This window comes from Lissotriton vulgaris, chromosome 4_1 (assembly GCF_964263255.1).
Source record: "Lissotriton vulgaris chromosome 4_1, aLisVul1.2, whole genome shotgun sequence".
NCBI lineage: Eukaryota > Metazoa > Chordata > Amphibia > Caudata > Salamandridae > Lissotriton > Lissotriton vulgaris.
The window spans coordinates 1,468,616,059-1,468,631,299 of NC_141691.1; the positions used below are offsets into that span (position 1 = coordinate 1,468,616,059).

A 15,241-nucleotide genomic window follows, 5' to 3' on the forward strand; every position below is an offset into this window, starting at 1 on the left:
ACCTTCAAGGATGGTGGTTATCTGACTGTTTCAACCACCTGCATTTTTCTCCCCTTCACTGTATACATAAGTTTTATGTCTTGGCTTATATCTTTATGCATCCTCATGTCCTGCGATGTAATGCATTTTATTTTATTTTCCTTTGTGTATTTAAAGGGCGCTGATACCCACAGGTCTAGCTAGCGCTATATAAAACGTTATGAATAAAAATAAATAGCCAGTATCAGATACTTCTCGTCTCAAGGCAAAAACTAAATGGGTCAGAAAAATCCAAGGCTGGTTTTTCCCAAGCCTTTTCTGGAAAAGGAACTGTATACAAAGGATTGGTAGCGGTTTTCCAGTGTTTATCAGAAACTGCACATTGTGAGCACTTATCAATTCGATTGGATAGTTGTTTGTCTAAACCTGGCCACCAATACATTTGCCGTAACTTCTTGCAAGTGGCAGAAGCACCCATGTGTCCTTCATGAGCAATTCTTATAATTATGTCTGTTAGTTCAGTAGGTGGAACAAACACACTCCCTCTTAAACAAATATTGTTTTCACATAACAATTTCATGACTATTTGTCCAAAACTCCTGAGTTCTCCTGTGAGATTTTTTCCAGAAGGGCCAACCAGTCTTCATAAATCAAGGAACCAGCAACAAAGCTTCATCATTAAGCCATAGCCACACTCCAATTGTTCTCTGTGATGCTTCCATTACAAACTAACAACGCATCCACCAGAACTACCACATATTCAGTATCCTGATCAAAATCCACAACATCACAATGTGGTAATGGTATCCATGACAAGCAATCTGCCCTAATGTTTTTAGCCCCTTTTATATACTTATCCACCAAATTATATTTCTGTAATTTTGATAGCAAGCGTACTAAGCGAGCAGACGCTTTTCTCAAACCATTACCACTCAAAAGGTACACCAAAGGTTCATTGTCCGGTTAAATACCATAAATGGTCCCCCAAATGTAGGATTTGAATTTCTGTACCTCTCATACATATGCCAGAGCCTCCCTTTCAATAGTGCTGTAATTGCATTCGCCATCCGACAACATATGCAAATGCAACCATGTTCTCCTGCCCTTTAACCCACTGTCTAAAAACAGCGCCAAGACCGAGTGGGACGGGTATGCCCAGACTTGGGTCCCGTGCTCTCCATGCCACTGGAGTCAAGCTATATTGGCTGATGAGGAGTGAAACCTCGAAACAGGTCCTAGGATGATTGTTTCTAGTCCAGGGAAGACCTGCCGTGGCAGTTCGGGCTGGACTGTTCCCATTGGGCGCAGGGTAAAGACTGATTTGCATATGGCTGGGTTCAAACTGGAATGGCATGGGGAGTAAAAAAACGATCTCTGTACTGGGGTGAATGTATGACAATGTTCTGCATTCTGTCCATAATTGTTCTTTTTGACCTCTGAGACTGGCATCAACAGTGAACAACGATTTTCCTGAAGGAACAAATAATTGTAATGCCAGAGTATTGAGTATGACCCTTTGATTTCCTCAAATGCTGTACTAACTTGACTGTTCCATTCAAACCTGTTTCCTTTCTTGAGCAGTGCTCTGAAAAGTTGCACAGTCAAAGCATATCCAGACACAAATCTTGCTTAGTATTCGCAGAGCCCCAGAAAATAACCCAGAGCATCTTTATCAGTAGACAGAAAGCATTTGTCATGGCTTCCCAATTACAAAACTCAGGATTTATACCTTGCTTCGAAATTGTGTGTCCTAAGTACTCCACCTCTTACACCAAAAGCTTACACTTACAAGGTTTCACTGTCATTGCTCTGAATTGTAAAACATGCAACGCTCTTTCCAAAACCTGCATGTGTTTCTCTTCAGTGTCGGTGAAAACTAATATGTCATTCTGGAAGGCTTGGACATTGGGCATATCACCATCCTTTAGGGCTGTAGTAACTTTAGCACATTATTTAGTACATTGCAAAAGTACTACTTTCATGTGTGTGAGTGTTATATAGTATTGTGTCCCACCTTAACCTCTCCTTAGGTTTCCCTAAACCTCTCCCATTTTGTAGTAATTATTCCCAATTGTCACATCACTCCCCCTGTTATTTCCCACATTTACTTCTAAAGTGTGTATCTATGAGTTCAGAGATCCACCCCCCCTCCCCAGATATCCACCCACTTCCCCCATCTCTCACAATGATTAAATCATTTCACAGAAAAGACAGAGGCGGCCTGCTGCCATCGGTTTGTGAACGGGATTTTGTAGGAGGTGAGTAGTTTTTTATGTACTACGAAATGCAGTCTGTAAATTGGGCCCCTTGTTTCTACACCTTGTCAAAGGTGGTGCCTGCCCTTTGTGGTTCTCTCATCACCTAGCAACCTAACATTTGCAAACATCTTATTTTGAACACCATATTTTATCAATACATTCACAAAAAGGAATTCTCCTATTGCAAATTGTGTCTGAAACAAGTATGTTAATCACTCAGACTTTCTTAGTAGGAGCAGCAGTAAGTGTTGACAATAATCAGGCATCGTTAGAACGCGGCAATGGCGGCGTTGACTTCGATGTGTCAAAATAACCAGACAGTTTAAAGAAGTGAAACTGAAATGGGTTCAGTCATCTTGGGCATGGAATTTAAAATGAGCAATCATTTCTGCCATTACATCAATCTATGCAGATACAGAATTGGAGCATGGTCTCTGTTCTGCAGTTGGGATTCTCGGCTGCAATGAATAAATTTTCAGGGATTTTAACCACACTGGCCTCTGCTCTGCGCATGTGCAGAACCAAATGATTGTGGTCCCGCACACTGGCAGCCTACCTGCATGTATGTTTGCTCGCCCTTTCTGCATCAGATCAGTTGTGCTGCTTAAAACCGCATGATATCAAAAGAGATGTGAATTCAATGTGATAATAATTAGGTCTGATGTCGGCTGTTACCACCTACCAGCATTTATAGATCTATGTAATTATGGTGGCTTTCACTGAATAGACTCTGCAGACACTAGGGGTGGCTTTGTTCAATAAACCAATTCATGTTCTCATCGAAAATTGAACAAAATGCTCACTGAGAAGATGCTCATGGCATTGCCTGTGTTCATGAATCATGCTTTGTATTTACACAGAAGAAAGTCACGCTAAATTCTTTCCTGGATACCCTGATGTCTGACCCCCCGCCGCAGTGTCTGGTCTGGTTGCCATTACTGCATCGACTGGCAAATGTAGAAAATGGTGAGTCCTGTTACTTCCTCGCTGTAGCAAAATCTGTGAAAGAAATGCAGCCTTACTGCGTGATACTCTTACGTCATATATGGTCTTATGTTGAAACATGTGCAATTGATTGTAGATTCTGACCAAATAAGATTTCAAGGAAAAATGCATTTTACTTGCAAGACTAAGAAGATCCCAGATATGCGATACATGTTTGATAGGACACTAGTAGATTTTTTAAATTGCTGTTCTACTTTTCTGCAAATAATCCGCTGTCCTGTAAAGACGGTCCCATAAAGTCTCGTGCAGCAGTACATTGAGAGGCAGAACAGCAAAGCATTGAAAGACTTGTCAAGCAGTACATAGAGAGACAGACAGCAGTCCATTAAAAGACTTGTGCAGCAGTACATTGTGAGATGGACAACAATCCGTTGAAAGAATTGTGCAACCATACATTGAGAGACATGACAGCAGTACATCAAAAAAATTGTGAAGCAGGTCATTGAGAGACCAACAGCAGGTCACTGAGAGACATGAGAGCAATTGATTAAGAGACTGACCGCAATACATTGAAAGGATTGTGCAGAAGTGAATTGAGAGACAGACAGCAGGTCACTGGTAGACATGACATCAGTCCATTGAGAGGCGAACATCAGTACATTGAAAGACTTGTTCAGAAGTACACTGAGAAACATTGTGATAACATATGCAAGCTCACTTTGTATTTATGAGGTAGGCCTATCAAAAAGTGATGGCCTCTTCAGAGTGTTAAACATCAAAACGTGTATTTCTATGTAGCGTGAAGCTAAGACATTCAAATGCTGTAGTCTTACCCCAAGTTATCCAGGTAGTTTATTGTATACTGAACGTCTGTACATACAACTTCCTCCAGAAATTCAATTACTTTTATTTGCTGAAAGTGGCCCTTGCTGTGAAATGAAAGGGCAAAACCAAAAATTGCAACAGCTTCCTTCGAAAGATCGAGAGCACTAGCCTCCAGTATGAGCCTGAGGTTGAGTTTAGTAATTGGTACCAGACGGAGGTGCTCTGCTTCTGTTAATTTGATACTGGTGGTGACCAACGTGGGTAAAAAAGTCTATTAGGACATAAACACAGCAAACGTGCAATGTGCTGTCTTGAAGATGGCCTTTGGTATGTGTTCGTATTTTGCCTTCCTGCCATTGCTATCACAGTATCAACGCACTTCTTTTTGTATTTTTGGAGCTTGTATCTTACTACTTGCCTGCTTCCCTCCATCTGTGACTATTGATTGAAGAATTGAGCCTTGATGTCCAGGTGTGTGCACTTTGACTACAGTGCGAAAGTTCCAGATAACCAATAGGAGCTTGAGCATGTGACATTGTTTCTTAAAATGCTACTTGAGCTTGTACCGCCTACTCTCTGTGTGGGAATATACTACTGAATTATCCCATGTGTTTCACTTGTTATGTGTGGTAGAATGAAAAAATTCCTAGCTATCGTAACAGAAAGTTTCAATTCTATTAAAGATTCGGAGGCAAGGATTATGCTCATCTTTCTCCACTTTAATGACTAGCAGCCATTCAAAGTAAAACAGAATAAACTATCATCCCCATGAAACCTTGGGAATATTACAAAACAACAATAGAGTCCAACAGGTAGACTGTCTGTCCATCCTCCACCAATCGGGGGCTCCAGCCGGATCATAGTCCCTTGTCACTGGCCCTTCCTCCTCTTTCGTCGCACGAGATCAGCCTCTATCAGCAATGTACGAGTTTTGTTTGCTTGAATCCATTCCTGTAACCAAATTACATATTTTAGAACACCCCCATGGCAAAGGATTAGACTGGAAAGGGAAGATCATGCAGTTGTGTACTCCAGTAACCACAGTGCAACCGTATACAGTTAAGAGTTATAATCCGAACATTTACTTACTCCATAATGAGGATGAGGAGGTTCCAGATCTAGATGATCCTTGGGTGGGATAGTCCTTGCCTCCGAGTCCTTAATAGAATTGAAACTTTCCGTTACGATAGCTAGGACATTTTTCATTCTATGTCAAGACCGGAGGCGAGGATTATGCTAGTTTAAAGCCTACTTATCACCAAGTGGGGCATCTGCAGAACCAGTTTGAAATAAAACCGTTTGAATGTAAAGTCCGAAGACAAGTCTGCAGCTTTAAGGATATCCTCCAAGCGAGCTCTTAGGGTAAAGGCTTTAGAAGCCATTGCCCCTCTGGTAGAGTGGGCCCCAAACATCCACAGGTCAATGCCCGCTTTTTGCATCACTCATCGTACCCACCGAACAATCGTGGGGGAGGAATCCGCTCTATTGGTTTTTGCAGATCGATAAGGAGTTGACGCTCTCCAGGAGGACATCTCTTCATAGGTCTTTAGGCAGGACACCACACATAACTTAGGGGAATATGGAAAAGCTGGGTACGAGATGGATTTCCTGCCACATTTGGTTCACCTCCGGATAGTGAATGTAACTCTAGAGGGAGAGAAGATCTTGTCGGAGACATCTAGTGCCCTGACGTCAGACACCCGCCTGCACGAGATCAGGGAAAGGAGCATGGCTAGATTTGTCGAGAGTTCCTTCCTGGAGAGGAAACCATTCGCCTGCCAAGAGAGGAAAAGATTGAGGACCTGGTTTCTCTGCTCTGAGGGAAGGGAGAGTCTTATCCCTTGTAAGAGCCAACAGACAAAAGGATGTTCCCCAGCAGAGGATCCATCCACCGCTGCATGACCTGCCGATATGGCCAATCTAAACGTATTGAATGATCTGTAAGCCAGATCTTCCTCGGCCAGCGAAGCCAAAAAATTAAGAATGTGAAACACATTTGCTGCCACGGGATCGAGTCTTTTTGGAAACACCAATGGACCACCGTCTCCGATTGGATTTGTACCGTTTGACAGTTCTGTCAGCCCAGGCTTTGAACAAGATCTTCTCAGCCGCTCCCGAAAGGCCTGGGACCGACCATCGTCCCCTGTAGTCCTCCATGCCATAAGAGCAAGAGACCCTTGCATGATGAGCGGATGAGGCTTTTGATCTGGACTGAGAAGGAGTGCTGGGAAGCTGGGAGAGGGATTGGAGAATCCCAAGGAAGTTCCAGAAGAACCGGAAACCTGACTTGCAAGCTCCAAATCAGGGTGATCATTACCACGTCCGCCCCCTGCTGACGCACATGAGCCAAGGCTCTGATGATCATTGCAAACGGGGGAAACGCATAGCCCCATTCCTCCTTCCAGTTCTGCAGGAATGTGTCCGTATTCTCCGCCAGAAATCTGATCTCCAACTGGAGGACCGAGGCAGTTGGTGATCCAGGTGGGAGGCAAAACGATCCACTGAAAAAGGACCCCATTGTGTTGGAGATCTGCAAAAACTCGGTGTGCAGATCCAAAGGCTTACATCACGAAAATGTAGTGACTGGAAGTCTGCTGCTTGATTGTCCTGACCGGGGAGATATTCCGCCATGACCGAGATCTGGCAGCCCAGGCAGTATTGCCAAAAATTAGCTGCAAGTTTGGAGAGGGCTTTCAAGCGTGTGCCTTCTAAGTGGGTAATGTACCACACTGCTGAAATATTGTCCATCTTGAGGAGGACACAGGACCAGATCGAGTGCTTGGTCCGGCATTTGATCACGAAAGAGTTCGCCAGAACTCCAAGCAATTTCTATGCAAACGTCGTTCTGGAGGTGACCACACCTTGCTCCCCATCCTAATCTGCTGTCAGACTCTATGACAATATCTGGTCCAGAACCAAAGATTGCCCGTCCGTTCCAAGCCTCTGTTGGTGAGCCACTAAGCAAGCTCTTCCCTGGCCTCCGCTGTCAACGTCACCTTCTGCCAGTACGAGAGACTTTGCGCAGATGAGCGGCCTTCATGTGTTGGAGGGCGCAGTAGTGCAATGGCCCTGGGAAGACAGAAGCCCCACAATGCAGGCCACCTGTCTGTGGGAAATGAGTGGCTTCATTAGTGCTCGCTGGAGCTCGTGGCGGATTTTGGTCACCTTTCTGGAAGGAAGGCTGAGTGTAGTCTCAACGGAGTTGATCGAGAAACCTAGAAAAATCACCCTCTGGGAGGAGACTAGGGAACACTTTGTTTTAGTGATCACAAAACCCAAACCCTGCAGACGGTCGACTGCTGTCTGGAGTTGTTGTGTGAGTGTCTGGGGGCACTGCACCATCATTAGGATGTCGTAGAGATAGACGATGAGCCTCATCCCTTGCTGAGCCTCATCCATTGCGCACGCAGACGTTCCACTACTGGCCTGAGGACTTGGTGAAACACCAGGGGGGCCGAAGGGGAGAGTGGTGAACTCGTATGTCCTGCCTTCCCAAGAGAACTGAAGGAACCTCCTGTGGAGGGAAAAAACAGGAACCGAGAGGTAGGCGTCTTTCAGATCCAGGCGCACCATCCAATCTTTTGGTCTCAGGATATCCCGGAGAAGGTGAATACTTTCCATTTTGGAATGGCGATAGACGAGCCACTTGTTGAAGTTGCGGAGGTTGATGACCTGGCGCTGACCACCATGCGCTTTGTCTACTAGGAACAGGTTGCTGAGAAATCTCCTGGGGTATAAGAGGGTTTGGGAGATCGCTCCCTTGGCTAGGAGAGACTGCACTTCCTGGTCCACCAGGGTGGTATCTGCAGCAGAAAAGCATATGGGGCACGGGGATACTGGTTGGATGGAATTCCCATAGAACTCTATCCGGAACCCCTGAATCGTCTGGAGAACCCAGGGATGCCCCGTGATGGAAGTCCAGGCCTGGCCCCCTACTTTTAGAAGGGAAGAAGGTAAGACACTCACCGGAATTGTTGGAGGCGCCAGCACCTCTGGCTCCTCAGTTTTTGCTGCGTCGACCTCTGGTGGGATAGAAATTCCCAAATCTAACCTGTTCCTGGTACTGGCCCTGGTTAGAGCCTTGTCCTCTGGGATTATATTGGTTAGGGTGGCTGGTCGAGCGGCCCCTTCCTCGACCAGCCCCATGGAAAACCCGAGAGTCAAACACCTTTTTAGGTCTTGTGCCTGTGTTGCAGTGCGCAGCATTGCTCGTGCAGGCGAGAGACTTTTTGTATGGGGTTTGAAAACAACTCTAGGAATCGCACACACTTGTGTGCGTGCTTTTCCTTTTGGGCCACGCTATTGGCCTTTGTTTGTGTCTTTTTTACAAAGACAGCAAGCAATTGGCCAAAGACAGGCGCATTGCTCTGCCCATAGCCTATTGGTGTCTATTATGCGCACCGCTGCCATGCGGTTTCAATTATCGTGCCCAGACATGGGCACGATAATTGAAACCAGATGGCTCGCTTTGGCGCGCGCGCGCATCACTCGCGGGCTTCTTCTTTTGGATCCATTTCACAGGGAAGCAACTAAATGAAAGAAGGAAAGAGAGGTTGTGAACAGTTTCTTTAAGTCACAATTTTCAGTAATTCCTGCAGGATGGTTTAGGCCATCAGCTGATAAATTTGACTCGCGGAAAAACCACACCACTGGACATATCCCCTCACGTTATACCAGCCGTTACCCCCTCCGCTCCCTGAAGGCTCACCATTTGCTCTGGCAGCATGTCGAAGGCAGACCCCCTGCTGGTGACGCAACTCTCTCCAAGGGACACTGAAACATGCAACTGATGGTTGGGGACCGGGGTATCCTGGGCCAGGAATGGTTGTTCAGAAAAGGAGGGGGGTGGTGGGAATCCACCACTGGTCTGCGACACTAAGTCCCCTTGCGCCGGTTCTCCTGCCATTTTGTTCAACATGGTGGCCCTGTCCTGAGAACCGTAACCGGACATGGGTCCCTCATCAATTGTGGTGCTGTCACTATGGCGTCCCTCGTGTATGCGGGTGCTCCCACACGGGTAACCTCTCTCATCGGTGTCGCAAATTGCCCCGGCGTTAATATTGCGACCAATCCTGTTATCTGCTATGCCCCCTCTATCTGAAACGTTGACAATACAGTGGCCACTGCCAGCCTCCCTTGTTCCACGGGCATCTGGTTGGGTCACATCTTCAAAAATGTGGTTACTACTTCCGTGACCCATCTCAACAGTGACAGCGGGAGCAGCATGGAGGGCCAGCGCCCTCTGCTGGAGAACGTTGTTACCGAGATGGTCCCGCTCCCCTGTGACGCCTGTACAAGGAGGGGAGCTCGTCCGTCTATCCGTCATCACTAGGTTGCCCAAATGTTCGTCCCTGACATACCTCCGGCTGACCCTCGGGTCCTCCACCCGCTGGTTGGTGGGCTCGGGTGGAGGAGTGTTAGGCCGTGGGTAGCAGAGAGGTTGACACCCTCTCGCCCTCCTTCTGCCATGTTGAAGCCACTACTGAAGCTCCAGCAGCAGCGGCCGCACAGGGAGATAGATAATGCACAGTGACGAGAGGGGATTCCCGTCATCAATCACTGCAGAGGTCACTGGCTTGTCTCCCGTGTCTATATCTACAGCTAGTCGTAGAGAGCGGAGGTAGAATCTGAGCCAGACTGGCCTCTAGGACAAGCAGGCAGTGGCCGAAGGGGTGGCCTGACAGGAAAGTTTGTGGGCCCATCTTTGAGCTGATTCTCTGCCTGTTCTGTTGTCTGCTAAGCAGCGTTTTAATTTGGATTCAACTGATATTAAAACACACATTGCCTGCAGCAAGCTCAAAGCTAACCTATCTTCCATTATACCCTCAAAATACTTACGCAGGATGTCTTTACAACTTCAAAACAGCTCATCAGACACGCATACCTAATCTGAATTCAGGTGGATGGGAACCCTCGCATTCTCGCCATCCTCCACAGAATGTTCCACCACCTCTGTTCTTTCAATATACAAACACAACTTTGTAAGGTTGAGCAACATTAGCAGAGGTATTGGGTTTCCCTGTGAGCTAGTAACTCCTCCAGATAAGTAGTTTTTTACTTTCATTTTAGGATTTCCATGCCCTTCACAGGGTAGTCTGTGATACAACACTGCCATCTTAAACTGCACTCATCTGTGATGACACTGCACTGACAGAGCACGCTTCACTGATCTTCGATACTGCCCTGATACACTGCACCTACTCATGACGCTGCACTGCCATAGTGCACTACACTGGTGTGACACCGCACTCCCAAAGCACATTGCACTGGTGCGCCCGCTGTATTGCCAGGGCATATGTAACTGACGCCAAAGGTTTCACTTCCACCAGAGGACTCAGCAGTGATAATACTGTGTGTACAGATACTCTGGTCTCCCAAACCACACAGCTAGATCAAACTGCATTGCTAGCGCACACCGCACTGACTTGACACGGCGGTGGTACACAGCATTGCACTGCTAGCTCACACCGCCTGTACACTTGGCCAGACCTACGCTCAGGGCGCCCACCCCCAAAGGGGCGCTGGAGCGCCCTGCAGCAGTCTCTCTTAGACCTAGGTACAAAGAAACGTGTCAGTAAGCACATTTTTTAGGTCTCGCGCCTAGCGTTTACAATGCCAATAGCTCACTCGTTATTATTCTTTTCATATTAAACTTTTGCTGTTATCACTGGTACATTTATGTGGAGTGCAGCGTCCACTTCAGGGAAACTTAGTTTTAAACTTAACCATTTGCAATGTAATAGTACCTTTTGTATTGCAAATGCTTGTTTTCTTATATGAGGTGGACACGAGACAGCTAAAGCACTCACTAGGCCAGCCTTTAGAAATGGAGGGGTTATTTATGGGGCACCCAAGACACGGCCCTTGTCAGCTGGGCGCACCTGACGCGAGTCGGTAGCCTGTAAACGAAGCAGTGTTACAGGAAACACATGATAGACGGAATGCCGACAATGCAAACATTCTCCGCCAGTCAAAAGATCTGGGTTAAATCCATTGTTCTTTTGCCCACTACGCCACCCCAGTGTAGACCCAGCCATATGCAAATCAGTCTTGACCCTGTGCCCCATGGGAATAGTCCAGACCGAACTGCCAGGCCATGTCCTCCCTGGACCGGAAACAAGCATCCTGGGACTGGTTTCAGAGTATGTCACCCTTATTCGTCCAGGCTAGCTTGAATCCAGTGGCACAGTGAGCAAGGGACCCACGTCTGGGCATACCCATCTCACTGTCAGCATTCCGTCCATCATTTGTTTGCTGTAACACTGTACAAGTAGCAGGCACCTAATGGGCCACATGTGAGTGTTAGCATGGACACCCAGGTGTGGCGGGATCCAGCTGCGCTTTCTGTGCCCCGTTGCTGCTGGCTGTGTTTGCCTTGGCACTGGCCCTGCTCTTGCTTCCCGTGTATACGGCATGTTCACACTTTAGAAATCGCCACAGGGTTTACGCGGCGGAGGTGTGGAGCCGCAGGGGGAGTCTACACTTACGCAGTTTCATCACACACTCCTCAAAGAGTGTCTGTGGACACAGGCCTTCGAGCGGACGTCCTGATGGGGTGTTTATGGGGTGCTGCTGCACGTGCACTAACCGCATCAGGTACCCACTGATCTGTCACCCTCTGCGCGGCTCCCCGAGGCCTGGCTGCGCATGCTGTGTGCTGTTTGCTGTTTCTAGCTCTGAGCTGTTCCCTACAGGGGCCTTGTGGGCACAGACTGCGGACCCTTCAGTGCTTCATTGACTGCTCTGCAATCAATGGCTTGAAATGAGATGACGTGCACGAGTAAGCCCCTGCCTCAAGCTCTCTCGCTAGCACTTTCAATTCTATCACCAAATAGGCTTTAACATTTGTACCAACCTTTATTGGGGTGGTAATATTTTAATTGGAAGAAATAATGCATATTCACCTCCCCCTCATTCCTATTCCCCTCCCCCTTATTCCTGATCACCTCCGCCTCATTCCTGTTCCCCTCATTCCTGTTTCCCCCCTCATTCCTGTTTCCCCCCTCATTCCTTTTCCCCCATCATTCCTGTTTCACTCCCCCTCATTCCTGTTCCCCTTCCCCCTCATTCCTGTTCCCCTTCCCCCTCATTCCTGTTCCCCTCCCCCTCATTCCTGTTCCCCTCCCCCCTCATTCCTGTTTTCCTCCCCCCTCATTCCTGTTTCCCTCCCCCCTCATTCCTGTTTCACTCCCCCCTCATTCCTGTTTCCCTCCCCCCTCATTCCTGTTCTGCTTCCCCCTCATCCCTGTTCTGCTTCCCCCTCATTCCTGTTTCACTTCCCCCTCATTCCCGTTCCCCTCCCTTCATTCTTTTCCCCTTCACACTGACCTTGTCGTAATGTATGATGGCCATTCTGAAGATTTTTAGTCTCACAGGGTCCACCAAACACTAGTGCACTGCAGTCTCTCTGAGTGTGAACAGCGTCTCAGTACCTGGCATCTATTGCTGTTTCCAGTTTTAACTCGTCGTGTATCTTTATGTTGGGCATGGGTCTTTTTTTTAATTTTTATTTGAACTCAACACCCTTTGTGACAAAGCAACATTGTCTCTAAGAAGTAGGAGTTAAAAAGGCAGATTTACGTCAATTATAGAGTGAGTTCGTAAATGAGTACATTTGTAAAGTGTGGAAGAAGCCTGAAGACTTCACGCCGCTGTGAATTGCTAGAAGAATAGACACAGTAGCATCCAGCAGAATATATAAGTTGTCAAAGCTTCTCTAGAAGATTGCCCATTTTCCTTTAAATGTAGAGAAACCGAGAGCATTCAAATTTGCAATGCAATAGGTCTCGCATACGTAGCACATATCAAAAATTGGTCACAGGCTTTCTTCGATGCAAATAGATACAACGCTTCGCGAAATTCTGTCTGGGATAGCTACAAAGCTGCTTTAAGGGGAGAAACTACCAGCTATACTTCTCGAAATTGGAAAAGGCTTAATCTAGAGAGAGAACAACAAATGAACAAATTATCGGTTGCCGAGGAACAGCATAGGAAAGATATAACTCAGGGAAGGCAGGGAATAGAAAGTCTAGAAAGAGTGAGTATCATCAAAGCTGAGATACAAAAACAATTGGCCAAAAAAGCAGCTGCAGAATATCAAGCACAAAGAAGGAGACTATGGGAACAAGCTGGTAGAGCATTGGCACTTCGTATTAGACAAGTTGCGCGAAAAATATCATCACACACATAGAAGAGCAGGGTATGAGCTATGAGGAGCCAAAGGAAATTATAAATGTCTTTAAAAGATATTATCAAGCATTGTATCAGGAAGAGCCGGTAACTGAGGATTCAATGACCGAGTGGACAGGACAGGGTACCAAAGTAGCTGAGGGCGATAGAGAAATTCTAGATCAAGCCATCACCTCGGACGAACTTTCGGAGGCCATACAAGATCTAGCTGCAGGGAAGGCTGCTGGCCCCGATGGTCTACCACTGGAATTATATAAATGTGTATTTGAGGAAACATCCCTACTTTTGTTAGACCTATTTAATGGTATAATAAACACAGGCATAATTCCGGGGTCTTGGCTGAGCACCAACATTGTGGTGTTTCATAAAAAGAATAGGCCCAAGGAAAACCCCGGCTCCTACAGGCCGATATCCTGATAAATGCAGATAATAAATTATATCTTGGCTGCCTGTTTGGGACGGATCATTGCGACCCTGGTCTCTCCATGGCAGCATGGATTTATCCCCGGTAGGGAAACCACGGACCACATCAGACGAGCTATCATGCTGTTCGATATCCATGCTGCCGGGTAAGGGGGGTCGCAATGATCCTTCTCGACGCAGAGAAAGCCTTCGACCGCGTCAGATGGGAGTTTCTTTGGAGGGTACTCGAAGAAAGGGGGTTCGGTCCAAGGTTTCGGAAGGCTATTGAGGCAATGTATACCACCCCAGTCGCTAAGATTCAAATGATGGGTGAGAGCTCGGGGAAGATCTATATTACGAGGGGGACTAGGCAGGGATGCCCGTGCTCACCCATCCTATTTGCACTATACATCGATCCTCTAATACGCCAGATAATGAACAACACCGTAATTAAACCTTTAGTCACAAAAGGTTTCCAAACAAAAATCTTGGCATATGCCGATGATCTGGCGGTCATCACTACTGAACCTGACGTGGCTATACGTAAAGAGGTGGCAATCACTAGTCTATTCGGGAGACAGTCAGGGTATCGCTTAAATGTGGGTAAGACCCAGGTATTGTGTTCTAAGAATATAATCAAATCAGACTCCAGATACGTCGATTCCGTGGTGTATCTGGGGGTAACGATTAACGCGGAGCGTATAATCAGAGATAATTTTATCCCTCTTATGAAATCAATGAGGGAGAATTTAAAAAGAATGGATACATTGCAACTCTCAATAATAGGGCGTGCCAATGTCATCAAAATGACTATGTTCCCCAAGGTATTATACAAATTCCGGGCGATCCCCTTTAAAATTGGGGGGAAAATTATCCAAGAAATAGAAGCTATATTCATGAATTTCCTGTGGCAATATGGAAAGATCAGAAGATCGATGAAATGCATGTCTCTGCCACAGTAAAGGGGGGGCCTGGGACTGCCAAATATCAGATACTATCATTGGTCTTGTCTCCTTACGCAGATGACTATATTATTTGATCCCGTGGGAAATAGTTCAAATACCTCGAACCAACATGATGCCATCCCCTCTATGGGGGTGTGGTTTGGACGCCGATCGGGATGGCGGCGTGAGCCTGCAGCTCCGTGCCAGATCCCGCATTTATCCTGAGAACCCTCGCTTCCGAGCCGGCTGAAGCGCGGAAATTCTCCCTAAAGCACCAGACTGGCAGAGGAATACAATTGTGGGCCAGCGGGTGGCCGTCGGCTGTGCTGAGACCCAGTGCCGGAGCCTCGAAGAGCCTCGGGTGGAAAATCAAGATGGCGGCCGCCCCGAACTGCGGAGGCTGACCTGCGAGACGTGGTGGTCCGCGGCGGTCCGCGACTGAGGCGTAGCGGAGGCTGCTGCCTAGAAGAATCAGCGAAGTGAGGTCCTTGCCGTGCGGGGACTGGCAGCTGTGGGAGCAGTGCGGAGCGCTGTCTGCCGCATCGGAGACTCACGGTCGGGGTGCCCATCCCCCCACCACCGGACCCTGCGCCATCTAAGAGGGGTGCTAGTCCGCGGCCGTGCCTGGGGATCCCGTGGCGGATAGGAAACTGGCAGCGCCGTGATACCGGCAAGCTGGGAGGCGGCGGATATTGCCGA

The 15,241-nt window shown here is 47.3% G+C and overlaps 1 protein-coding gene across 17 annotated transcripts in view; it reads left to right on the top strand.

The window, feature by feature from the left end:
- DTNA (dystrobrevin alpha) overlaps positions 1-15,241 on the top strand; it is a 693,791-nt gene that overhangs the window by 382,849 nt on the left and 295,701 nt on the right. For all 17 annotated transcript variants that reach the window (XM_086965704.1, XM_086965706.1, XM_086965705.1 and 14 more), the window contains exon 7: positions 3,098-3,203. In XM_086965704.1, coding sequence (XP_086821830.1) covers positions 3,098-3,203 — 106 coding nt within the window. The remainder of the gene's footprint in view (positions 1-3,097; positions 3,204-15,241) is intronic.